General features: G+C 41.4%; 1 protein-coding gene across 1 annotated transcript in view; it reads left to right on the top strand.

Moving 5' to 3' along the window:
* Nucleotides 1-299: 299 nt before the first annotated feature.
* LOC124622990 (spore wall protein 2-like) overlaps nt 300-27882 on the top strand; it is a 132134-nt gene continuing 104551 nt past the window's right edge. Inside the window, exons 1-2 of the mRNA XM_047148779.1 lie at nt 300-746; nt 8604-9414. Coding sequence (XP_047004735.1) covers nt 300-746; nt 8604-9414 — 1258 coding nt within the window. The remainder of the gene's footprint in view (nt 747-8603; nt 9415-27882) is intronic.

The raw sequence follows: 27882 nt of genomic DNA, 5'->3' as shown, positions 1-27882 counted from the left end.
TAAAAGTCATGAGATACGTACTAATATCAGGTCGGACCTACTTTTGCTAGGCGTAGTACAACAACTAAACGTGGCTTGGACTCACAAGTGGTTTGAAGTCCGCTGCAGGAATATTAATCCGTGCTGCTGTAACTGTTAAGCTGTTTCTGGTGCAGGATTTTGTCCACCATCTGATCTCTGCATTATTTACTATAAATGATCGATGGGAGTCATGTTGGGTGATCTAGGTGGTTAAACTATTCCCTCCAACTACCCAAAATGTTCTTCAGACCAATCGCGAACAACTGTGGCCTGGTGACATGACTCACTGTCACCTCAAGGAGGTAGCTCTAGATGTAAACATTGGGGGTAAAGTATTTAGTCACTCCTTTTTGGTTGTTCCAAATTTGAGTATGAATATGGTGTTGTGGATTGATTTCCTGAGTAAATATGAGGCATATGTAGATTGTAAGGACCAGGTGGTGGAACTGAATACTGACGAGGGAAGAAAAAGGGTTAAATTCAAAAATGCACTCAATGATGAAAAACTGTTTTTTTGTTTGCGTGTAGCACAGTGCTTAATGGATGAGATGGAGGTTGAGAAAGAGATAAGGAGTAAAGTAAATGGTACAAAGGGGATTTCTGAGAATGAGAAGGCAGAATCATATCAGTTATTGAGTAAAAATAAAGATGTGTTTTCTGAAAAACCAGAGAAAGTGACTGATTTTGAGCATTCACTCAAAGTGAATCTACATGAACCCATTAAGGTTAGGCAATACCCTATAGCACCAGCAGAGAGGGAGGCAGTTAAGAGGATAATTTACCATGTGTATGCTGGCTAAGTTTTTTTTTCCCAAGGGCCTCCTTGCTGCGTACTATGTACATATGTGTTTAGTTTTAAGAGTTTTCTGGATGGCCTAGTCGTTTTCATGTTTATCTTTGTAAAAGTGTAGTGTAGTGGAACAGCTGGTTGACACAGCTACTTCTCTCATAATTCTCTCATAATGACTAGTGTTGCAGGCTACAACAGTTGTAGTCACTCTACAGCACTTACATGTACACTATTTGACATAAAACTTGACCGGCGGCCGGCCGCTTCAGAGGCTAAGTCCGCGCCGATCGCGACATGGGACAAAAAAACTGGCCTACTCGCTAATTCTCTAAGTCCGGTTATCTGCACAATCTGGCAACACTGTAGACTGCGGCACTTCCTGGAGGAAATCTTGTCCCATGATAGAGAAACTCTAGGCTGATTACCCCTGTGGTCTAGCGGTAGCGTGCGTTGTTTCTGTTCATAATGTCAGTGGATCGAGAGCAGCTGGCATAAAATATTTTTATAGCCTCTTCTGTCTGAATGCTGAAGACGTGAATGTAATGGTAGCGCAGATTCAATCTATTTCGCTTTGTGACACACCGATATCAAAATTTTATCCAGTAACGATTTTACGGCAGATTTCCTGCAGACTGTCCTCCTCTGGACGCCGTATGCGGCAAAGCTCCGGGATCCATTTGCTGGCTACTGGCAGCGGCCGTGGCGACAGCAGCGGCGCTGCACTCCCCCGTTCTTTATCGAAAGCGCCCGCTACCGCTCATCGCTTTTGATGATTTAAAACTCTTTATTATTAAATGTTGCTTCACAGAAAATTTCTACAATTTCCATTCACGCTCAAAAGCAACGGAGACAGACGCCCTGATTAGTAGGCGGGAATTATATTACAATAATCGGCAAGAGCTGAGTATGGCCCGAAATTAATTTTATAGACTGGGACGAAATTAAACCACCTCACTACATTCGATGAATTTATAAATGCTTCATACCTCGTTTCTTTTCCTTTCAAACTCAATTATTTGTGCAACTTTTGGTCAATGTTTGGATGTTTTCGTCAAGCCAGAGTGAGCGTCTGTGGTGTAAAGTGTATTACAGTTCTTGTTTCATTCCTTATGGTAAGTCTATGCGATAAACTGTGTGAATACCTTGCAATGCATGCTCTGTAGCAGTGCAGGAACACTGCACATTTGGAGTTCCATGTATGGGTTCATGAAGTATTTATTGTTGATAGGAAGTGATAGTTAAGGTCATCAGATTTAAACCAGAAAAATTTGTCGTTTTGAAGGTTTCAGAGAACGGAAAGGAATTGCTAACGCCGATGTTAGAAAACGTCTACAGTTAAATGCTATTGCAAAAATTTAGAAGAAGGGAACTACATTAATGAACATCTGCACTTCATAAACAACCTTCTGACATGTTAGACCTATATGACGAACAAAGCTCAAATTTATATCGTTGACAGTCGGTTTGAATCTTTTCAGGGTCTATTTTACAGTGAAGCACCTTGGAATTTGCAAAGCAGAAATCCATGATATTAACTTAATTTACTAAGTCGAAATCGGACGAAGATTGATGTTTAAAGGCATTCTTCAGATTTCGCATGAGAAATTTTTACTAGCAGTTTGCAACTCCATTAATTAAAATGGAAAATAAAAGGTTGTAGTCAGCGGCTTCTACCGTGATTCGAACTGCTATGTCTTATAGTACAAGCACTGCAACGCACAAGGGAACCTCTGAGCTAACGACACACTGGCGGCCAGAGGCGGAATATAGTCACTGCGATGTTGCCTGAGCCTCAAAACGCAACCTTGAACACACGAACAGAGGAGGTGGAGATTACTGTTTTAACGTCCCGTCGACAACGATGTCATTAGAGACGGAGCACAAGCTCGGATTAGGGAAGGATGGGGAAGGAAATCGGCCGTGCCCTTCCTAAGGAACCATCCCGGCATTTGCCTGAAGCGATTTAGGGAAATCATTGAAAACCTAAATCAGGATGGCCGGGCGCGGGATTGCACCGTCGTCCTCCCGAATGCACACACTAATAGGTGTTACTTATGTGAAGAGCGCCGTTCTTGGAGTCCAGAAATTAAATATACTTTCTAATTGTGTCATCTTGCAGTGGATTATATCGTACGAGTCTTCGATGTGGAAAACGAATGTCAAATGAATTTAGCGAGGTAACGCCGACCTACACCCGGAAGTAAATGCACTATCAGAGTGTTGACAAATACTTGCTACGACGCTGCCATTTCTAGGCTCTCTGACGAGGCAGCTCTTCAGCGAAATGCTTGCCGCGATTCTCCGATACGGTTCTTCAGAGTGGAGACGCGCGCGCACGTTTGGTTTTTATGCGGCGTTCTCCCCTGATGGTTTCTGACGTCGCCTTGTGGGCTATGTATACATATGAGACATTCAATTATCATTAATCCAGAATGATAAAAGTTTCAGCTTCCGGCGTGGAAGAAGGCTGTTGACGCCGACATTATATCATTTCAACGTAGGGAAAGCAAAACGGATCATTCAATGTTTCTCATTCAACATAAAGCATGTGAGATAATTTTCCGTAACGTTCATAATCATCTAAAAATACAAACGAAGTAAAAATACACCGGAAGCTTATTCGAATTGAATATAACGCTTTGCACCTCGATGTCGAATTTGTCCACTTGCAATCTTTTGCAGCATACACATAGAATGTCATGATTACCACGAGAATGAAGAAATATGTTGGTAAGGATGGAAGCAAGAAGAGACGCAGTCAACAAATATTCTATTCCTCATGGCATTCATTTCATTTGACACGTAAGAAGAGGTAAAGCGGGAATTTACTTTCGTTAACACGAAAGATATGCCGCACATATTGATAACGAGGAAGTCTGCGTCTTCATACGCTTCCTCCTTGAAATCTGTATGCTCTATTATATACTAAGTAGCCCGATCATTGTTTCAGTAATGTTACCCTCTTGTTTGACCCCGTAACGATGAACAGATTCCAAATGCATGTCTCCCTTCCTGGGTTGTTTTTTGTGTTTTATTGCTTGGAATTCCTGAAGCAGACCACTGTGCCTTCCCCCCTCGTGGGTTAGGTCTCAAAACTAAACCGCTTTGTGTCCAATGGTATAATTTATTCAGACAGATGAACAGATTCCAAATGCATGTCTCCCTTCCTGGGTTGTTTTTTGTGTTTTATTGCTTGGAATTCCTGAAGCAGACCACTGTGCCTTCCCCCCTCGTGGGTTAGGTCTCAAAACTAAACCGCTTTGTGTCCAATGGTATAATTTATTCAGACAGCATCAGCATAGAACTATCAAACAAAGCCTTCCATTTACAGTTGCAGCACTCTAACCAGCACTGACCAAAGTGTAATCCACGGTCATGGTCCTAAATTACCAGCTGTCTGCTACTGTGGCAAAGTCCGTACTACACTGTAGATTCCGCAGCACCATTTTATCTGGTAACACTGTGTAGTTGCACAGTTGCGCTACCAGGTCTGTCCTCACACTGTCAACTTTATGTATCTCACTTCTCCTGTAGCGTAGATCACGAGGAGCCGAAGTAAATGAGTGTATTCTGCATGACGTAACATTCAGTATTCCCTTCTTTCATAGCCACTCTTCATGTGCATCGATACCAAATAGGAATGCGAAAACTCTTGCGAGTGAGAGAATGACAATAACAATCGTAACAAGAACAAGCAAATAATGAATGATGTTTGTTCCAACGCAGAACGAGAATGGCTTTAAATAAAAAATTCTGTATCTATATCTATATCCATATCTATTGATCTTTGAGTTGGCACAATGCAAATATATTCTTAGCATTTAGTTACTGAATTTAGTTCTGGATGTTTGCAGAGAAAAGGAAAAGTCGGTACTTCTCGCTAGTGTAATATAATGTGAACCAGCAACTACCCTTTCCTTAGAACACGACTCAAGCAGGTCCTCAAGTAGGTAGCAAGGCACTGCTGCATTCTGTTCCCTGACATTGCTCTGATGACGGTTAATGCAGATAGTTCCGATTTTCAAATACAAAACGTATTCCAGGTTAGTTCCTAGGATAGCAACATTAAATTTGCGTTGTAGACGGCACATGAACGTGACGACTATCCATATTACTCATCAATATAAAAAGACAATATTTTGAGAATTTAGCAGGATTACTCAAAATGAATTCTGAAATTGGGTGACTGACTGCACAGGTGCTAAACGTCGTCAAGAGTATACGATGTCCTAATCGCATTAGGAATATGAAGAACGTCTTCGACAGCTCGCAACTTTCACATTGCTATCTCCACCCTACTCCAGACAGCCCTCGGTGGAGTTGCACTACGTTACCGATGTTATGGAAGGCCTTCAAACCGACAACAGACCACATATTGAAAAATACAAGCGAATTCTCTTGCAGCGTGAGCTTATTGTAACTAATCTAAAAATTATTGGAGAGGAACATTGTCCTATTCAAAAAAAGTAAAATGTTACACACTGTTGACGTCAAACGGACATTATCTATGTCCTGTCTTGTGTCCCACTCATCTATAATATCAAGTGTACTATGAAAATGATTATATATAATGGATGATAGGGTAATGCATTGATACCAGATGGTGGGGGCCGGCCGGTGTGGCCGTGCGGTTCTAGGCGCTTCAGTCTGGAACCGCGTGCCCGCTACGGTCGCAGGTTCGAATCCTGCCTCGGGCATGGATGTGAGTGATGTCCTTAGGTTAGTTAGGTTTAAGCAGTTCTAAGTTCTAGGGGACTGATGACCTTAGAAGTTAAGTCCCATAGTGCTCAGGGCCATCTGAACCATTTGAACTATTTAACACAAAATGACATTAAAAATTAAAGTTATTCACGAGCAGCTAGTTGAGAATATGTATGAACATTAAATGACACGACGAACTGAAATAATATGACGAAGAGTTCAGCGCTCACTGGGAATAGAGCCCCACACATATCGTTGTTGACTACACACAAAGAGACGTCAGCTACCGAATTTTTCTCCACCAGCTGCTCAGAATAGCATCTTGAACTTACAGTCATCTCGCAAATAGCTCTGTGTCTCACTGGGAGTTAAAAACATCAGATATCGTTAGTGTTGACAACGAATGAAAATACATTAAAAATCTAAATTATTATCCACCAGCAGATAGATGTTCTCATGATAGAGCTTGATAATACATAATTAAATCTTTAGTGCCTGGCCAGGATTCGATCCCATTCACGCGTAATATGTGAAGGTGTTGAGGAATCTGCAGTTTTGAACAAACAACAAATTGTAGCCGAGCTGTATTGCCACGAAGGGATCAAATTCCGCGTTAAGGGTGGTCTGAGTTGCATTCCCAGTTTAGAACCAATTTTATCGACATACAGAAGCTCAAATAAAAGATGGAATAAGTGTCCTGTGACCATACATAGCGTTTGTGTCGTCACTTGAAATAAATAACTAGTATAAGAAAGGTTACTGGTGATAGAGTTTCTACATGTCGCCACTCCAGACTTTATTGTGGTTCAACCTACCGTCTACTTGGTAAAGAAGGAATATCATCTTCAATGTGAATTTTCAGACCACGCAGCCATTGTATCTCCTTCACTTGGTGTAGCCAGGAGAGAATGGAATCTGTCTCTCCCTATCTAAAATCATTGACGGAAGTGGGAATCGAACCCAGACCATAAGTATAACAACCTACCATCCGTCCAACAGACCACGAAATCCTCTTCTCTGCGATTCATTTTTCTATCGTAACGCAGTTGCGCCACACTGGATGAGAATTCTGACACACAGGCTCCCTGTAGTAATTTGCAGCATGTTCAGTAAATTCATTTACTTGGTTGACCGAATCACCATGAACTAGCTGCCTCGGCTACCCAGTGCATACATTCGACTATTTTGTAATCACAGAAATAAAATCACGTAACTGCCACCTACACACAACTGCCAACAGTGTAGGATGCAGAAGTTTAAATAGGAAGTGTTCCTTTCCACTTGAGCTATTCTATTGCGCTATCTGTTACTAGAAAACGTCGTTCAGTCCAAAAGAAAAGCTGTAACTGTTTGTCTCTCAGAAGTCAAGACCTGGCCATATGCATAATCTCACAGTGCTGTGGAATCCAAAAGTTCTGGAGGAATAGTTGCCGAGCTCTGGAGCTGCTGTAGCTACGTGTCAGCTTGTAGCATAGATAAGATGTCGCGAGTTCGAATACATTCAGTGCTACGTTTTTTAAAACGCAATTCTGCTCTCTGCTGAAGGTATCAATCTAATGGAATTTTGAACATAATTCCCTCACTTCTCAACCCAAAGTAGTCGCATGTGGAAAAAGGGCTAACTACTGTGACATTTTGTTCTATTCAGGTTTAATAGACAGCAGGCAGCAGATGCATCTCGAAGATGTGCAGGGAGAGCGCATCGTGCCATAATATGTCAGAAAAGTATTTTCTACATTAGCCGTCGTGTGGTAGTGATATTTTATTCTTCTTCAAACTTTGTTTGACAGCTTTAACTCAGAACAAGTTTTCTACATGCATGTAATCAATAAACTGCATGTGCATTGTCAGACTGTCATAGGTAACATCTGAGAATTCGCATATATCGTTGATGATTAATTTCTCTCTCATGTTTACTATTGTTTTAATAACACTACAGGAAACGTTACGAAAATTGTGCACTGTATTATAAGAAATGAAATAAAACTAACCATGATAACCTTACGATGAAAGTATCTGTACACAAGCATGCCTCTATCGACACGAATTAGTAAAATACTACTCACTTAGATTTTGATTTGGTCTGTGTTTAATTGGTATGCTGTGTCATACTCAAGAGGTATGCAAATGTGGCATTTCAGAAATACAGTTACGTATTCCTAGAAACCCAAAATTCGCTTGTCAGCAGCGGAAAGAGGCCTTACCTGTTGTGCAGCATTGTAAGTTTTTCAACATTGCACTATGAGCTGAAAGCATTTTCTTGCGATTTCCTTATTGATGTTTGATCTGACTGCTTGTAGCTCTTTCACAGAAGGGATAAAAACGTTACAGTCAGTGAGACTGGAACTGCGAACCGAAACAGACGCTTTTTCACAGGTCAGCACGTTACCACAGAGCTGGCGAGGAGGTATGGGTCTTTGCTTCCTATTACGAGGGCAATAGTAACTAGAACTCGTAAACCGCTATTTGAAGGTCGAGATTAGTTGCGGTTTCCACCTGCAACGACTTTCCTGGGCTGAAAACCGTAAATTTTCAATCTTTTGTTACCCTTCAAGCGATAATAACTCAGATTATTCAATGGAAATGACAGGTAAAATCAAGTGAACTTTGAGGCTTAATTCCGTGCACACCAGGAAGTAACTCGTCGATCACAGAGTTGCCAAACATACTTTGCCTTGTTGCCAAATCTCAGTTACAGTACCAGCAGGAAGAAGACGAACCGATGTGATCCTACAGCGGTCTGGGAAGTGACCATAGCTGGTGTCTCCAAGTCACGGCTGCTACCGCCTGGAATACGTAATGCGTCTGATTCGCTTTCTGTAACTAGGTTTAGGGACTGGAGCGTAGTTACTAATAATACTCAGAACTGACTGCAAACTGAGCATCATAAATCAGTAACTCTCATTGTTGTTTTTATATTTCTTTCGTAAGTGTACTCAAAACTAAGAAAGTCATTCACAGGCGTTTTCGTGCCTCGCTGATACACGAGCACAACATACAAATAAAAAATAAAAAAGAATGTGTGTGTGTGTGTGTGTGTGTGTGAGAGAGTGAGAGTGCGGGTGAGAGTGAGAGTGCGGGTGAGAGTGAGAGTGCGGGTGAGAGTGAGAGTGCGGGTGAGAGTGAGAGTGCGGGTGAGAGTGAGAGTGCGGGTGAGAGTGAGAGTGCGGGTGAGAGTGAGAGTGCGGGTGAGAGTGAGAGTGCGGGTGAGAGTGAGAGTGCGGGTGAGAGTGAGAGTGCGGGTGAGAGTGAGAGTGCGGGTGAGAGTGAGAGTGCGGGTGAGAGTGAGAGTGCGGGTGAGAGTGAGAGTGCGGGTGAGAGTGAGAGTGCGGGTGAGAGTGAGAGTGCGGGTGAGAGTGAGAGTGCGGGTGAGAGTGAGAGTGCGGGTGAGAGTGAGAGTGCGGGTGAGAGTGAGAGTGCGGGTGAGGGTGAGAGTGCGGGTGAGGGTGAGAGTGCGGGTGAGGGTGAGAGTGCGGGTGAGGGTGAGAGTGCGGGTGAGGGTGAGAGTGCGGGTGAGGGTGAGAGTGCGGGTGAGGGTGAGAGTGCGGGTGAGGGTGAGAGTGCGGGTGAGGGTGAGAGTGCGGGTGAGGGTGAGAGTGCGGGTGAGGGTGAGAGTGCGGGTGAGGGTGAGAGTGCGGGTGAGGGTGAGAGTGCGGGTGAGGGTGAGAGTGCGGGTGAGGGTGAGAGTGCGGGTGAGGGTGAGAGTGCGGGTGAGGGTGAGAGTGCGGGTGAGGGTGAGAGTGCGGGTGAGGGTGAGAGTGCGGGTGAGGGTGAGGGTGAGGGTGCGGGTGAGGGTGAGGGTGAGGGTGCGGGTGAGGGTGAGGGTGAGGGTGCGGGTGAGGGTGAGGGTGAGGGTGAGGGTGAGGGTGAGGGTGAGGGTGAGGGTGAGGGTGAGGGTGAGGGTGAGGGTGCGGGTGCGGGTGCGAGAGTGTGTGTGTGTGTGTGTGTGTGAGAAACAAAAAGCAATGAGAGAGAGTGTAAAAAATTGTTTTAAAGAAATTGAATCATGGTATTTAAAGAAATCTTTCATTAGAATGACACGTTCCACATCATTACGAAATGTCGTATTCATGATCTATGGAACAAGAGTTAATCTAATGTAACCTAATGTAATCTAATCACATCATATTGATGATTAGCCATGAAGAGTCATGAATTACCGAAATTTTGGCCAATATCAGTAACCATATCTAAACTTGAAAATAAAAGACGACAATTTTTGTAATAAACCGCGACTCCTATCAAGACCCTTTCGTCCCTGTTATCTAACCACGAAAGATGTCTGATATACCTCCATTCTGAAGTAACAAAGTGTGCATGCATTTAAAGATGAAGTGCATGATGTGAAGTTCTGTGACGGAGATACGAACCCAACACGTAATCCGATTGTTAACTAAGAAAAATCAAATGTTACGTATCGGTTTTTCTTACGAGCCGCTAGGTCTCTGAATCTAAAGTAAGGATGCAAACTTTTGTGCCTAAGCGACAATCGAACTGCACACCTACCGTGCATCCACGAATATAGCTTAAGTATCAGTTGCTTACTCATGAACAGTAAGAGGTGTGCGTGTTTGACCAGAAATAACGACACCTGTTGCGATTGTTGGAAACACATGAACAGACATTGAAATTGCGCGTTAATTTTCACTAGCAGGTGGGTGTGCACTTGATAAAGCTAGAAATGAAATTATGAATATTTTTGTACTGGATCAGGTTTCAGACCCACATACTTACCTTTGGAGGAGACCTAGAGAAGATTGCAGTCTTGGGAAAAGGAACGAAATGACTGAACTATACTGTTCCGAGAGATTCAGATCCTCGAAAGAGGAGATACGAATTCGAATCACAGTCCAGCACCAAATTTTTAACGTCTCTAGTTCAATCAAGTACAAGTAAACTAAGTGCCCTGTCCCTTTAAATGGCTATCGGTTCATCAAATAAAATAAAATTTTCTAATGTAAGTAAGCTTACTGGCGACTGTATTTCTGTTTACCATGACTTCCGCTGTGTCATTTCCCAACGTAAACCGGCTCTGCCCAGTTGCTAATGAAGGAACGTGATGTTTAATGCGGATTCTGGATTATAACGTCTTTCTCTTGAGGTTACCAGAGGTAAAATAAATCTGTTTGTGCCTCTTAAAAGCAAATGCCTGAACCCACGCATTGCACCTGTGATAGCTCGTGCCACCATACCATTGTGGCCACATTACCCAGCCCCAAGAGTGTGCTGTAACGGATGATGTGCTTAGCTTACAAAATTAGTCACGGTGGAAAAAATGCGAGTCTATTAAATGGTCAAGTAGAAGCAAGCTTCTGACGCAGAGATTATGCTATTCTCATGTCGGCAGGATGTAAAGACTCTTCTAGGCATCATAGGCTGGATGTGAAGCCATTTTGATTTTTCACAAATTCAGCAAATTTCTTAGTTCGAGAAAATCCACTGTGAAGTGTGAAGTTGCCGGATAATTCGATTATTACTGTTATTATTACTATCATTTTATTCATACCGCTGCTGGAACACGACCGTAGTCTTCAGGTAAAACGCGAGACCAGCTAATATGACGTCTGGCGACCGAAAGCACATATCGACAAAATATTTATCGCCCCTTTCCTCTCGGTGCTGAAGCTATGAGTGTAATTCAAGCGAATCTACAATATCATATTAGCTGGTCTCGCGTTTTACCTCAAGACTACGGTCGTAGTCAAGAGTAATGTACTAAGACTGGAGTCAAGACTTCCTCTTGGAAGTGCCGCAGTCTACATGTTGCTAGATCGAGCATATTGCCAGACATAGAAATCTGAGAGGAGCACGACTGTATTGTCCACCTTACGTGAACGACTCGGCGGTCAATTTTTTGGTCTGAGACTGTATCTACAACACATATTGCACGCTGAAGACCCAGAAGAATTTAAAAAAAAAAGTAGTTTATGAGAGCAACGTTAACCATAGCGTTCGAAGTATTCATAGCCCGCATCTCGTGGTCGTGCGGTAGCGTTCTCGCTTCGCACGCACGGGTTCCCGGGTTCGATTCCCGGCGGGGTCAGGGATTTTCTCTGCCTCGTGATGGCTGGGTGTTGTGTGATGTCCTTAGGTTAGTTAGGTTTAAGTAGTTCTAAGTTCTAGGGGACTGATGACCATGGATGTTAAGTCCCATAGTGCTCAGAGCCATTTGAACCATTTTGAAGTATTCATAGTATTGTATAAGTGTGTGTAAACGCCTTCCAATGACCACTCAAGAAAGACAAGGATACACAGTCTAGCTCCAATATTATAAATACGCCTCAGTTTGTGGATGAACTCAGACTTAGGTTGATAATAATTGTGAAAATTTAGCAGCACTGTACCCATTGGTGTTAAACTCGTTTTCAACCAATGATTCCCACAGCTACAGGGATACTACTTGTGATACCTCTTAGACAAAATACTTAAGCAGTGTTATCAGACGAAAAGATCAACCTGACACAAACTGTGGGAAGTTTGTTTTACAACCTTCGTACCTGGATATTCAGCTTTTTCCTATTTGAGATATCTGTGAACGTTGCTGCTTAAGACGATTTAAGCAGAAACTAATTTCCTCAGCTTCGACAATGTTTAAAGAAATCGTCTTATTGGCACTAAATCGTGGTTTGTGAATTGTTTACCGGCCGTACTCTGCCGTATTTTGCCGGTTGGAAGGCAAAAGCTTACTGACAAATTTCACACAGAAATTACTGTTACAGTGTACTTATGGAGCCAAATGAGTGAATTGCGTATTTTCCGGTGAGAAAGAGCACTGGCAAACAGTCTTCGCTACATTAGGTTATTTAAACTGGTGTCACTCTGAGCTAGAATTTATGGTCAGCGACTAAGTGTAAGGTTAACGTTTCGGATGCGAGTTTTGCGACTGTGAAATACTTTCCTACATTATAGGAGCGAATATTAAATTTGAACTAATATTGCGAAAATTTTGTACTTGGACAGCTTAGAATGAAAATACTTCGGTTTATTTCAAAGGGAAACAATAGATTTTCTAAAACACTGTCTGTCATACACAACTTGAAACAGGTCATGTCGACCAAATCATGTGGAAGAACTAACAGCAACGTATATCGGAAGGCAGTAAGATCTCTTGCCTTTTAGTTTGTCAGTACTCGATAGCCATTTCTAGGCGAAAGTAAATGAAGAAAGGCAGTGCGTTTTTGTTACCAAGTAACGTCTTCGTCAATTACTTTAGTTTTAAAGTAATCTACGAGTAATTGCTGGTGCTTGATATTAACATGAAAAGGATTCCGTAGACAGGAAAAGAACCTGTTCTTGGGAAACTACATCTATAGTGACCAAAAGGCATTAAATGATGTTCAAGCACTTGTGTTACAGCAGCGGTATGAATAGAATGATAGTAATAATAACAGTAATAATCGAATTATCCGGCAACTTCACACTTCACAGTGGATTTTCTCGAACTAAGAAATTTGCTGAATTTGTGAAAAATCAAAATGGCTTCACATCCAGCCTATGATGCCTAGAAGAGTCTTTACATCCTGCCGACATGAGAATAGCATAATCTCTGCGTCAGAAGCTTGCTTCTACTTGACCATTTAATAGACTCGCATTTTTTCCACCGTGACTAATTTTGTAAGCTAAGCACATCATCCGTTACAGCACACTCTTGGGGCTGGGTAATGTGGCCACAATGGTATGGTGGCACGAGCTATCACAGGTGCAATGCGTGGGTTCAGGCATTTGCTTTTAAGAGGCACAAACAGATTTATTTTACCTCTGGTAACCTCAAGAGAAAGACGTTATAATCCAGAATCCGCATTAAACATCACGCATCACGTTCCTTCATTAGCAACTGGGCAGAGCCGGTTTACGTTGGGAAATGACACAGCGGAAGTTATGGTAAACAGAAAAACAGTCGCCAGTAAGCTTACTTACATTAGAAAATTTTATTTTATTTGATGAACCGATAGCCATTTAAAGGGACAGGGCTCTTATTTTACTTGTACTTGATTGAACTAGAGACGTTTAAAAATTTGGTGCTGGACTGTGATTCGAATTCGTATCTCCTCTTTCGAGGATCTGAATCTCTCGGAACAGTATAGTTCAGTCATTTCGTTCCTTTTCCCAAGACTGCAATCTTCTCTAGGTCTCCTCCAAAGGTAAGTATGTGGGTCTGAAACCTGATCCAGTACAAAAATATTCATAATTTCATTTCTAGCTTTATCAAGTGCACACCCACCTGCTAGTGAAAATTAACGCGCAATTTCAATGTCTGTTCATGTGTTTCCAACAATCGCAACAGGTGTCGTTATTTCTGGTCAAACACGCACACCTCTTACTGTTCATGAGTAAGCAACTGATACTTAAGCTATATTCGTGGATGCACGGTAGGTGTGCAGTTCGATTGTCGCTTAGGCACAAAAGTTTGCATCCTTACTTTAGATTCAGAGACCTAGCGGCTCGTAAGAAAAACCGATACGCAACATTTGATTTTTCTTAGTTAACAATCGGATTACGTGTTGGGTTCGTATCTCCGTCACAGAACTTCACATCATGCACTTCATCTTTAAATGCATGCACACTTTGTTACTTCAGAATGGAGGTATATCAGACATCTTTCGTGGTTAGATAACAGGGACGAAAGGGTCTTGATAGGAGTCGCGGTTTATTACAAAAATTGTCGTCTTTTATTTTCAAGTTTAGATATGGTTACTGATATTGGCCAAAATTTCGGTAATTCATGACTCTTCATGGCTAATCATCAATATGATGTGATTAGATTACATTAGGTTACATTAGATTAACTCTTGTTCCATAGATCATGAATACGACATTTCGTAATGATGTGGAACGTGTCATTCTAATGAAAGATTTCTTTAAATACCATGATTCAATTTCTTTACAACAATTTTTTACACTCTCTCTCATTGCTTTTTGTTTATCTCTATTTCTCTCTCTCTCTCTCTCTCTCTCTCTCTCTCTCTCTCTCTCTCTCTCTCTCTCTCTCTCTCTCTCTCTCTCACACACACACACACACACACACACACACACACACACACACATTCTTTTTTATTTTTTATTTGTATGTTGTGCTCGACTATCAGCGAGGCACGAAAACGCCTGTGAATGACTTTCTTAGTTTTGAGTACACTTACGAAAGAAATATAAAAACAACAATGAGAGTTACTGATTTATGATGCTCAGTTTGCAGTCAGTTCTGAGTATTATTAGTAACTACGCTCCAGTCCCTAAACCTAGTTACAGAAAGCGAATCAGACGCATTACGTATTCCAGGCGGTAGCAGCCGTGACTTGGAGACACCAGCTATGGTCACTTCCCAGACCGCTGTAGGATCACATCGGTTCGTCTTCTTCCTGCTGGTACTGTAACTGAGATTTGGCAACAAGGCAAAGTATGTTTGGCAACTCTGTGATCGACGAGTTACTTCCTGGTGTGCACGGAATTAAGCCTCAAAGTTCACTTGATTTTACCTGTCATTTCCATTGAATAATCTGAGTTATTATCGCTTGAAGGGTAACAAAAGATTGAAAATTTACGGTTTTCAGCCCAGGAAAGTCGTTGCAGGTGGAAACCGCAACTAATCTCGACCTTCAAATAGCGGTTTACGAGTTCTAGTTACTATTGCCCTCGTAATAGGAAGCAAAGACCCATACCTCCTCGCCAGCTCTGTGGTAACGTGCTGACCTGTGAAAAAGCGTCTGTTTCGGTTCGCAGTTCCAGTCTCACTGACTGTAACGTTTTTATCCCTTCTGTGAAAGAGCTACAAGCAGTCAGATCAAACATCAATAAGGAAATCGCAAGAAAATGCTTTCAGCTCATAGTGCAATGTTGAAAAACTTACAATGCTGCACAACAGGTAAGGCCTCTTTCCGCTGCTGACAAGCGAATTTTGGGTTTCTAGGAATACGTAACTGTATTTCTGAAATGCCACATTTGCATACCTCTTGAGTATGACACAGCATACCAATTAAACACAGACCAAATCAAAATCTAAGTGAGTAGTATTTTACTAATTCGTGTCGATAGAGGCATGCTTGTGTACAGATACTTTCATCGTAAGGTTATCATGGTTAGTTTTATTTCATTTCTTATAATACAGTGCACAATTTTCGTAACGTTTCCTGTAGTGTTATTAAAACAATAGTAAACATGAGAGAGAAATTAATCATCAACGATATATGCGAATTCTCAGATGTTACCTATGACAGTCTGACAATGCACATGCAGTTTATTGATTACATGCATGTAGAAAACTTGTTCTGAGTTAAAGCTGTCAAACAAAGTTTGAAGAAGAATAAAATATCACTACCACACGACGGCTAATGTAGAAAATACTTTTCTGACATATTATGGCACGATGCGCTCTCCCTGCACATCTTCGAGATGCATCTGCTGCCTGCTGTCTATTAAACCTGAATAGAACAAAATGTCACAGTAGTTAGCCCTTTTTCCACATGCGACTACTTTGGGTTGAGAAGTGAGGGAATTATGTTCAAAATTCCATTAGATTGATACCTTCAGCAGAGAGCAGAATTGCGTTTTAAAAAACGTAGCACTGAATGTATTCGAACTCGCGACATCTTATCTATGCTACAAGCTGACACGTAGCTACAGCAGCTCCAGAGCTCGGCAACTATTCCTCCAGAACTTTTGGATTCCACAGCACTGTGAGATTATGCATATGGCCAGGTCTTGACTTCTGAGAGACAAACAGTTACAGCTTTTCTTTTGGACTGAACGACGTTTTCTAGTAACAGATAGCGCAATAGAATAGCTCAAGTGGAAAGGAACACTTCCTATTTAAACTTCTGCATCCTACACTGTTGGCAGTTGTGTGTAGGTGGCAGTTACGTGATTTTATTTCTGTGATTACAAAATAGTCGAATGTATGCACTGGGTAGCCGAGGCAGCTAGTTCATGGTGATTCGGTCAACCAAGTAAATGAATTTACTGAACATGCTGCAAATTACTACAGGGAGCCTGTGTGTCAGAATTCTCATCCAGTGTGGCGCAACTGCGTTACGATAGAAAAATGAATCGCAGAGAAGAGGATTTCGTGGTCTGTTGGACGGATGGTAGGTTGTTATACTTATGGTCTGGGTTCGATTCCCACTTCCGTCAATGATTTTAGATAGGGAGAGACAGATTCCATTCTCTCCTGGCTACACCAAGTGAAGGAGATACAATGGCTGCGTGGTCTGAAAATTCACATTGAAGATGATATTCCTTCTTTACCAAGTAGACGGTAGGTTGAACCACAATAAAGTCTGGAGTGGCGACATGTAGAAACTCTATCACCAGTAACCTTTCTTATACTAGTTATTTATTTCAAGTGACGACACAAACGCTATGTATGGTCACAGGACACTTATTCCATCTTTTATTTGAGCTTCTGTATGTCGATAAAATTGGTTCTAAACTGGGAATGCAACTCAGACCACCCTTAACGCGGAATTTGATCCCTTCGTGGCAATACAGCTCGGCTACAATTTGTTGTTTGTTCAAAACTGCAGATTCCTCAACACCTTCACATATTACGCGTGAATGGGATCGAATCCTGGCCAGGCACTAAAGATTTAATTATGTATTATCAAGCTCTATCATGAGAACATCTATCTGCTGGTGGATAATAATTTAGATTTTTAATGTATTTTCATTCGTTGTCAACACTAACGATATCTGATGTTTTTAACTCCCAGTGAGACACAGAGCTATTTGCGAGATGACTGTAAGTTCAAGATGCTATTCTGAGCAGCTGGTGGAGAAAAATTCGGTAGCTGACGTCTCTTTGTGTGTAGTCAACAACGATATGTGTGGGGCTCTATTCCCAGTGAGCGCTGAACTCTTCGTCATATTATTTCAGTTCGTCGTGTCATTTAATGTTCATACATATTCTCAACTAGCTGCTCGTGAATAACTTTAATTTTTAATGTCATTTTGTGTTAAATAGTTCAAATGGTTCAGATGGCCCTGAGCACTATGGGACTTAACTTCTAAGGTCATCAGTCCCCTAGAACTTAGAACTGCTTAAACCTAACTAACCTAAGGACATCACTCACATCCATGCCCGAGGCAGGATTCGAACCTGCGACCGTAGCGGGCACGCGGTTCCAGACTGAAGCGCCTAGAACCGCACGGCCACACCGGCCGGCCCCCACCATCTGGTATCAATGCATTACCCTATCATCCATTATATATAATCATTTTCATAGTACACTTGATATTATAGATGAGTGGGACACAAGACAGGACATAGATAATGTCCGTTTGACGTCAACAGTGTGTAACATTTTACTTTTTTTGAATAGGACAATGTTCCTCTCCAATAATTTTTAGATTAGTTACAATAAGCTCACGCTGCAAGAGAATTCGCTTGTATTTTTCAATATGTGGTCTGTTGTCGGTTTGAAGGCCTTCCATAACATCGGTAACGTAGTGCAACTCCACCGAGGGCTGTCTGGAGTAGGGTGGAGATAGCAATGTGGAAGTTGCGAGCTGTCGAAGACGTTCTTCATATTCCTAATGCGATTAGGACATCGTATACTCTTGACGACGTTTAGCACCTGTGCAGTCAGTCACCCAATTTCAGAATTCATTTTGAGTAATCCTGCTAAATTCTCAAAATATTGTCTTTTTATATTGATGAGTAATATGGATAGTCGTCACGTTCATGTGCCGTCTACAACGCAAATTTAATGTTACTATCCTAGGAACTAACCTGGAATACGTTTTGTATTTGAAAATCGGAACTATCTGCATTAACCGTCATCAGAGCAATGTCAGGGAACAGAATGCAGCAGTGCCTTGCTACCTACTTGAGGACCTGCTTGAGTCGTGTTCTAAGGAAAGGGTAGTTGCTGGTTCACATTATATTACACTAGCGAGAAGTACCGACTTTTCCTTTTCTCTGCAAACATCCAGAACTAAATTCAGTAACTAAATGCTAAGAATATATTTGCATTGTGCCAACTCAAAGATCAATAGATATGGATATAGATATAGATACAGAATTTTTTATTTAAAGCCATTCTCGTTCTGCGTTGGAACAAACATCATTCATTATTTGCTTGTTCTTGTTACGATTGTTATTGTCATTCTCTCACTCGCAAGAGTTTTCGCATTCCTATTTGGTATCGATGCACATGAAGAGTGGCTATGAAAGAAGGGAATACTGAATGTTACGTCATGCAGAATACACTCATTTACTTCGGCTCCTCGTGATCTACGCTACAGGAGAAGTGAGATACATAAAGTTGACAGTGTGAGGACAGACCTGGTAGCGCAACTGTGCAACTACACAGTGTTACCAGATAAAATGGTGCTGCGGAATCGACAGTGTAGTACGGACTTTGCCACAGTAGCAGACAGCTGGTAATTTAGGACCATGACCGTGGATTACACTTTGGTCAGTGCTGGTTAGAGTGCTGCAACTGTAAATGGAAGGCTTTGTTTGATAGTTCTATGCTGATGCTGTCTGAATAAATTATACCATTGGACACAAAGCGGTTTAGTTTTGAGACCTAACCCACGAGGGGGGAAGGCACAGTGGTCTGCTTCAGGAATTCCAAGCAATAAAACACAAAAAACAACCCAGGAAGGGAGACATGCATTTGGAATCTGTTCATCGTTACGGGGTCAAACAAGAGGGTAACATTACTGAAACAATGATCGGGCTACTTAGTATATAATAGAGCATACAGATTTCAAGGAGGAAGCGTATGAAGACGCAGAGTTATCAATATGTGCGGCATATCTTTCGTGTTAACGAAAGTAAATTCCCGCTTTACCTCTTCTTACGTGTCAAATGAAATGAATGCCATGAGGAATAGAATATTTGTTGACTGCGTCTCTTCTTGCTTCCATCCTTACCAACATATTTCTTCATTCTCGTGGTAATCATGACATTCTATGTGTATGCTGCAAAAGATTGCAAGTGGACAAATTCGACATCGAGGTGCAAAGCGTTATATTCAATTCGAATAAGCTTCCGGTGTATTTTTACTTCGTTTGTATTTTTAGATGATTATGAACGTTACGGAAAATTATCTCACATGCTTTATGTTGAATGAGAAACATTGAATGATCCGTTTTGCTTTCCCTACGTTGAAATGATATAATGTCGGCGTCAACAGCCTTCTTCCACGCCGGAAGCTGAAACTTTTATCATTCTGGATTAATGATAATTGAATGTCTCATATGTATACATAGCCCACAAGGCGACGTCAGAAACCATCAGGGGAGAACGCCGCATAAAAACCAAACGTGCGCGCGCGTCTCCACTCTGAAGAACCGTATCGGAGAATCGCGGCAAGCATTTCGCTGAAGAGCTGCCTCGTCAGAGAGCCTAGAAATGGCAGCGTCGTAGCAAGTATTTGTCAACACTCTGATAGTGCATTTACTTCCGGGTGTAGGTCGGCGTTACCTCGCTAAATTCATTTGACATTCGTTTTCCACATCGAAGACTCGTACGATATAATCCACTGCAAGATGACACAATTAGAAAGTATATTTAATTTCTGGACTCCAAGAACGGCGCTCTTCACATAAGTAACACCTATTAGTGTGTGCATTCGGGAGGACGACGGTGCAATCCCGCGCCCGGCCATCCTGATTTAGGTTTTCAATGATTTCCCTAAATCGCTTCAGGCAAATGCCGGGATGGTTCCTTAGGAAGGGCACGGCCGATTTCCTTCCCCATCCTTCCCTAATCCGAGCTTGTGCTCCGTCTCTAATGACATCGTTGTCGACGGGACGTTAAAACAGTAATCTCCACCTCCTCTGTTCGTGTGTTCAAGGTTGCGTTTTGAGGCTCAGGCAACATCGCAGTGACTATATTCCGCCTCTGGCCGCCAGTGTGTCGTTAGCTCAGAGGTTCCCTTGTGCGTTGCAGTGCTTGTACTATAAGACATAGCAGTTCGAATCACGGTAGAAGCCGCTGACTACAACCTTTTATTTTCCATTTTAATTAATGGAGTTGCAAACTGCTAGTAAAAATTTCTCATGCGAAATCTGAAGAATGCCTTTAAACATCAATCTTCGTCCGATTTCGACTTAGTAAATTAAGTTAATATCATGGATTTCTGCTTTGCAAATTCCAAGGTGCTTCACTGTAAAATAGACCCTGAAAAGATTCAAACCGACTGTCAACGATATAAATTTGAGCTTTGTTCGTCATATAGGTCTAACATGTCAGAAGGTTGTTTATGAAGTGCACATGTTCATTAATGTAGTTCCCTTCTTCTAAATTTTTGCAATAGCATTTAACTGTAGACGTTTTCTAACACCGGCGTTAGCAATTCCTTTCCGTTCTCTGAAACCTTCAAAACGACAAATTTTTCTGGTTTAAATCTGATGACCTTAACTATCACTTCCTATCAACAATAAATACTTCATGAACCCATACATGGAACTCCAAATGTGCAGTGTTCCTGCACTGCTACAGAGCATGCATTGCAAGGTATTCACACAGTTTATCGCATAGACTTACCATAAGGAATGAAACAAGAACTGTAATACACTTTACACCACAGACGCTCACTCTGGCTTGACGAAAACATCCAAACATTGACCAAAAGTTGCACAAATAATTGAGTTTGAAAGGAAAAGAAACGAGGTATGAAGCATTTATAAATTCATCGAATGTAGTGAGGTGGTTTAATTTCGTCCCAGTCTATAAAATTAATTTCGGGCCATACTCAGCTCTTGCCGATTAATGTAATATAATTCCCGCCTACTAATCAGGGCGTCTGTCTCCGTTGCTTTTGAGCGTGAATGGAAATTGTAGAAATTTTCTGTGGAGCAACATTTAATAATAAAGAGTTTTAAATCATCAAAAGCGATGAGCGGTAGCAGGCGCTTTCGATAAAGAACGGGGGAGTGCAGCGCCGCTGCTGTCGCCACGGCCGCTGCCAGTAGCCAGCAAATGGATCCCGGAGCTTTGCCGCATACGGCGTCCAGAGGAGGACAGTCTGCAGGAAATCTGCCGTAAAATCGTTACTGGATAAAATTTTGATATCGGTGTGTCACAAAGCGAAATAGATTGAATCTGCGCTACCATTACATTCACGTCTTCAGCATTCAGACAGAAGAGGCTATAAAAATATTTTATGCCAGCTGCTCTCGATCCACTGACATTATGAACAGAAACAACGCACGCTACCGCTAGACCACAGGGGTAATCAGCCTAGAGTTTCTCTATCATGGGACAAGATTTCCTCCAGGAAGTGCCGCAGTCTACAGTGTTGCCAGATTGTGCAGATAACCGGACTTGGAGAATTAGCGAGTTGGCTAGTTTTTTTGTCCCATGTCGCGATCGGCGCGGACTTAGCCTCTGAAGCGGCCGGCCGCCGGTCAAGTTTTATGTCAAAGAGTGTACATGATAGGATGTGAATGTGAGATAGGGACATTGAGTGGCATTTTCTGATTGTTTATAATGATACGAATATTAATTCAATTTTTCATGAGTGGTGATTGTGATTTGGTCACACACCAAATTCTTTTGGTGCGTGTTGGTGGAGATAGTTCAGCATGGGATTGACTGGTGAGAATATGGAATTGAATGGTATTCATATAATATGTTCTTGTATTCATTGAAGAACTGTTTGGATTTGAGGGGGTATGTAATTTGTTTCTTTCATTTTTGTTTATATCATAAGGATTACTTAGTTTCAGGGGAATACAGGCTGATTAGTGGATTATGTTGTGTCACGGGGTATTTTATATATTTGATTTTATTCAGTTTGCAGTGCTGTAATTTTCATTGGTCATTGAGCAGCAGTTACATTATTGTTTGGGTTAAAACTAGAGACAGGGTTGTTGCTGGAACCTAGCATGTAACCCATCACATAATACACATTTGAGCACTATTCTGGTCACATATTTCCTTAGTTTCACTTTCATTAGAGAAACCGTGTCTCAGTGTTGTACAGTTGCAAAGATTTGGGCTGTTTCCGTTCTTGAATGGAACAAATTGTTGCAATCAAAGAAAAGTCTGTAGCCAGCATATATTTTATGGTAACACTACCAATGTCTTGGTACCCAGACGCCTTTACTGATGGGAAACTGATCAGATGAATTTTGTTTGTTCCTGGTAGAATCGGGTTAGCTGACTGGCAGGAGACCTTGAGAAATGACGCTTGAGGTCTGAGCTGCAGCACTGATGCAGGACAGAGACACACCACAGAATACAGCAAAAGGTGTAGTGCTTACTCTATGTGCTGCGTAATTTCTAATAAGAAATTTAGTGCATCGAAATAAAAAGATTGAAGAAAAAGAAAAAGGACAATATTTAGAGGACTTTAAGAAAAATTGCTGGTCCACCTTCGATACGTTTATGTTTCGTTACTCACAACCTTTGGCCAGTCATATCAGAATCATGGAAATACTGATGAATAAATGTATTTAGCGTAAGTTTAGTTAAGATAGGGTAGAAAGTGCTGTCGCATGAGATAATATAGGGACTTGTTCATTTCGATTTTTTTGCTCTCGTATGTAGAGTTTATTTTTGTGTATTATTTCGTTTCTGAGGCGCAGATTTGGTTTGGTGCTACTTGCTACACCATGCACTGGGCTATGGAGTAGCAAGTGGCGATAACCGTGAGCGTACAAAATGTGGCGGGAGTTTAGAGCCGCGCGGGATTAGCCGAGCGATCTAAGGCGCTGCCGTCATCGACTGTGGTGCAGGTCCCGGCGGAGATGCGAGTCCTCCCTCGGGCATAGGTGTGTGTGCTTGTCCTTAGGATAATTTAGGTTAAGTAGTGTGTAAGATGAGGGACTGCTGACCTTAGCAGTTAAGTCCCATAAGATTTCACACACATTTGAACATTTTTGGAGTTTAGAGCGTCCGTTTCCCGCCGCAGAGCACGGGGCCGTGGCGAGCGGCTAGGCAGGGGCGCGTATGGCCGTGTTTTCGCGCTTGGAGGAATTTATATGCCAGTGAAAACTGATAAAAACAAAACTAAGAGTGACCCAGAGATGCGAGTTGGCAATCATGGACAGAAAAATACGTAAAACTAAATTATCTAGACGCGCTACAAAAATATACGATAGTTTAAAAGTTATTGTTGTCTTAAAAACTGTAAATTTATGAAAGTTCAAAAGCGAATATCTCGGCAATGCTTTGGTCGATTAATATAAACAAAGTGTCTACGGATGCGGCTAGTAGAGCTGCAACGAGCAAAACATGTACCATTTTTTAATGGGAGGTCGGAATATGGGATTCGACTGAGAGAAACTGTGTTTTTGGTAATAAATAAATTTGAAGAGACAAAACTATCGGCAGCATTCTAAAGTTTAAAGAAGGTAGACGAGTAATTAAGCATGTATTTTTATTTGTTTACTTATGTTTAGTATCAAAAATCCGGGAAAAGTAAAATCACGCCACAAGAACACTATTTTTTTTAAAAAAAAACGGTGGCAGATACAAAAAAATTGGACTTTAAATTGTTATTGACCGGAAAATTTCCATATTTTTCAATATATCATATACGTTTTAGAATAGTCGTAATTTTTGTCAAATATTGTTTTTAGTGAGGCAGTCGTTTCGGGGGTGGACAGGGCGGCCACCTTGATGACGGAGGAGTTGGTTCTGAGCGACGCTAAGAGCAGACGTGTTGCGCATCTGGAGGTAGTAGTGGAACGCAATATAGTGGTTTAAGAGAGCACACAAGCGTCTATTTTGTGAATTTGTGAACAGCCTCTCGACTGCGGTGATCGCGACATGTGAATTTTATAGTGAACTGTTGTAGCATCAGTTGTTAAAGGCCGCCCTTGCGTAAAATCCCATCAGACTGCATTTTGAGTGTTTAGTGAATATACTGAAAAATAGAAATAAACTACTTGTTCTAATTATAAATCAACATGAGTGACTCAATATTTTAAATTTCACCGCGATACCTGTCTGCAATGTTTTTTTATATTTTATTTCAGCTTAAAAATTGAGTTTACGACAGGTGTGAGCTGGCACCCTATGACGAAAAACGTAGCCAGACATTGAGACCAGCCACATCTCTTTGCCGCTCAACTAAGCTGAGTGTAACACATATATATATATATTTTAGTGCCATAGCACGTGGGGGCTCGAGCCAAACTATTCAAACTTCGATGTCTAGTGTCCAGTACAGTCGTACTGACCACAATGTAATCTAACTGAAATCTTCCCGTATCACACGGGCTATTCCAAGTGTACCTCCTCCTCACGTGATTCTTGAACAGAGTATTCGCTATTACTAGTTGATATTTGTTGCAGAACTCAATTAGTTTTTTCTCTTGTCATTCCTTGTCCCAAGCCCATATTCTCCTGTAACCCTTTCTGCAAATCATTCCTCTACAATCGCATCTCAATCCCCAATGCCTATCAGATTTTCATCTCCCTTTACGTACTGAACTATCCGTTCTATATCCTCATATTCTCATGTACTTTCTATACTTCTTCATCTCCGGCTTGCGACGTCGGCATGTCTAGGCCTATGCAAATGGTATTTGGACTGGAGCGTGATTGTCTCTCACAAGAAGAGAAAAAAGTCAAACTTCACTGTGCGAAACAGGGGCCAGAGCGAGAGATAAATGGTCTCCACGAAAGGAATACTCTTGTATTACTTCCTAGAGAACTATTAAATTAAAAACAGAAGAAGAAAAACTCAACTTTTTTGCAATAAACATAACTAAGGAAAATGAGCTTAAGCAGAATATACGTATCAAATCCTCCCCACAAGCAAGGTCATCCTGCATTGGGATACATGTTAGGCAGGGTAAATACGAGTATTATGCCACTGAACAAGAGAAAGACCAGAAGATACCAACAACAAAACAAATAGCAATGAAAAGGATGTGCCACACAAACAGTAAGCAGGCTGACATCCTAAATAAAAGTTAAAATACAAAAAAGAAACTATTACCTAATGTCGCAAGGTACAGTAGTTCCCAGTCGAGTCGGTATTTACCTGACAACTGAGGGTAACACACAACATACAGGTACATCGGTCGGAACCATGCGGTTTTTCTTATTATTATTTTTCTTTAGATCTTTTACGTTCCACACATGGGAGCTGTGCGTACTGTTTTAGAACTTTGTCCGCCGAATAACTCATAAGGCAGCGTGTGGAGAAGAGGGGTTCCCAACTTGCGATTCAGAATGTTTGGCAGGCGATGTCCATTTCCATCATTCTCCTGATAACCAAGGAAACCCTCCCAGAAACCTTTTTCCCAGCCGGAGGAACCTCTAGAGTGCGAGGAAGCAAAAGGACAGTAATGACTAGGGCATTCCGCGCCCCACATATTGCCCACCATGCAACTACAATATTGGCTGCTAATGACAGCAAGAGGCAGGACTGGACGTACCCAATTGTGAGGACAGCATGAGGCTACCGAGCGTAGTTGAACTGCTTAGTCGATGAGTAACTCATAACAGTGCTACAGTGGTGTTGATACAAAGCAAAGCAATGGCAACGATAAACAAATCAAACATTCCATTATATTTACAACAGCAGTTGCCGAAGTTGACATTTCGTCAGAAGCGAATCCAAGCAATTTTACAGAGAGAGAATGAAATGGCAGATGAAATACTAGCGCTTCTGCAAGATGAGTCAATGGAATGTGTGGTGTCGTATACGCTCGACCGTGCGGACAATGTATTTGACTAGTACAATGATGACGATACGTGCTTAACATGTGAAAGTGATGTTGAAACTAGTCTGCCTGTAAAACTCCTACTCCTTTAGAGTAAAATATCCCTCTCAAAAAGTGTGTGATATTGCATTTCATACCACCTGGAAGATATGAATGGTTCTGGAAAAGATGGAGTTTGCAGTTATGGAAGTTGCTTATTATCTTTTAGAAGAAAAGGTGAAAAATTACAGGAACCGCTCTTCAGTGAAGACAATGACAAAGTGCTAGGACTGAAGTATTAATTTCGAACGGCAAGAAAAAAAGCGAGTCAGAAAATTGGCCGCTAGTCTTTCCGTGAACACACACCGAAGAACGAAGTGGCAGCGCTGTGAATGACCTTCCGTCACGCGATGTTACCGCCTTCTGGAATTCAAGCTGACTGAATCACCTGTTATTGTCTTCCTTTGTAGTGTTTCATAACAGCAGTTCTGACAGCTTTTGCACTTCGCACTGCTTCCTTCTCAATGTTGTGTTTAGTGCAAGTGTACAAATTGTTTTGCCGAAGTCGGTTAATGAAGGATGCTGATATCTCTTCATCCAGTTTCCAGAATAATTGACACCAACACTCAGTCATTTGCAGCCAAAAATGCAATGGAGTCTCCTGCTCGTTTTATACATTAACAGTCATGATTTGACCAACCTTTTAATACTGACAAGTTACACTTATTGCTAGTAACGATGCTGTTGTGATCAACACTTTACCAATTACAATGTTACATTTAATTGCGACAAAGACCATTAAAATTCATAGCACGTAGACAGAGAGAGATGAGCGTCCAGTCGACGTAGATGGTGTTAGAGATGGAGAATAAGCGCAGAAAGGATTCAAATAAAGAAGAAAATCGCTGTATTATTCAAAAGAACCATCTGCGTATTCGTCGTAATCGATTATGGTTGTGGATGTTAGCTGCACTATTATTTACATGAATGAAGTGTGTCTTGACAAGGCCAATCAAAACGTAATAATGGTTTTAGAAAGAAGGCCAAGGGAACGTGAAACGGCTAGGCAAAGTTCAGGGAAAACATCTTTCACGTTTTAGTTTACACACTTTAATTTAAGAAGACCCAACATTCTTCAGTAAGAGAACATCTCCGGTGTTTCAAGAAATATAAAAACACGTAGCATAGACTGCTGGCCTACTCAAGCGCTTGAGAAAGATTTACAATTGCCCAATTGTTAAAAGAAGCGTTAACTACTTAAGCCAAGAAAAAAAAAATCAAGTGACACCCCAAAATGTGCTGTAAACTCAACTTTGTAAATATGTATCACATCCTTTAAGATATTAAACTCCCAATGAGACTATAATGTTTAGCAAAATCTTACTTTTTTCTCTGAGTTAAACAAGCAACAGGAAATTTTTTAAAAAGGTAATAACCAATTAAGAAAAACAGTCATTTAAGAGACACCCTCAAAATGTGCTTTGAAGGCAAACTTCCAATTATGTGTAATTGCTTTAAAATATTAAAGATACAGTGAATCCACCTACTTAATAAAATATTATAATTTCTTTCAGTTAAAGAAACAGGGAAATTCTTAAAGTATTAACCATTTAAAAAAACAACAACCATTTGAGACACCTCCAAAATATGCTCTCAGATCAACTTCGCAAATGCGTATAAGCTGCTTTATGTAACTCTTGAGTCGGTGAGCCATTTGCGGAATCGTCGTCCATCGGTTGTCACAGGTCTGTGCGTCCTTCTAC

The sequence above is a fragment of the Schistocerca americana genome, chromosome 7 (genome assembly GCF_021461395.2).
Source record: "Schistocerca americana isolate TAMUIC-IGC-003095 chromosome 7, iqSchAmer2.1, whole genome shotgun sequence".
NCBI lineage: Eukaryota > Metazoa > Arthropoda > Insecta > Orthoptera > Acrididae > Schistocerca > Schistocerca americana.
The sequence above is the reverse complement of the archived record's forward strand: the minus strand, read 5'-3'. Positions and strand labels throughout refer to the sequence as shown.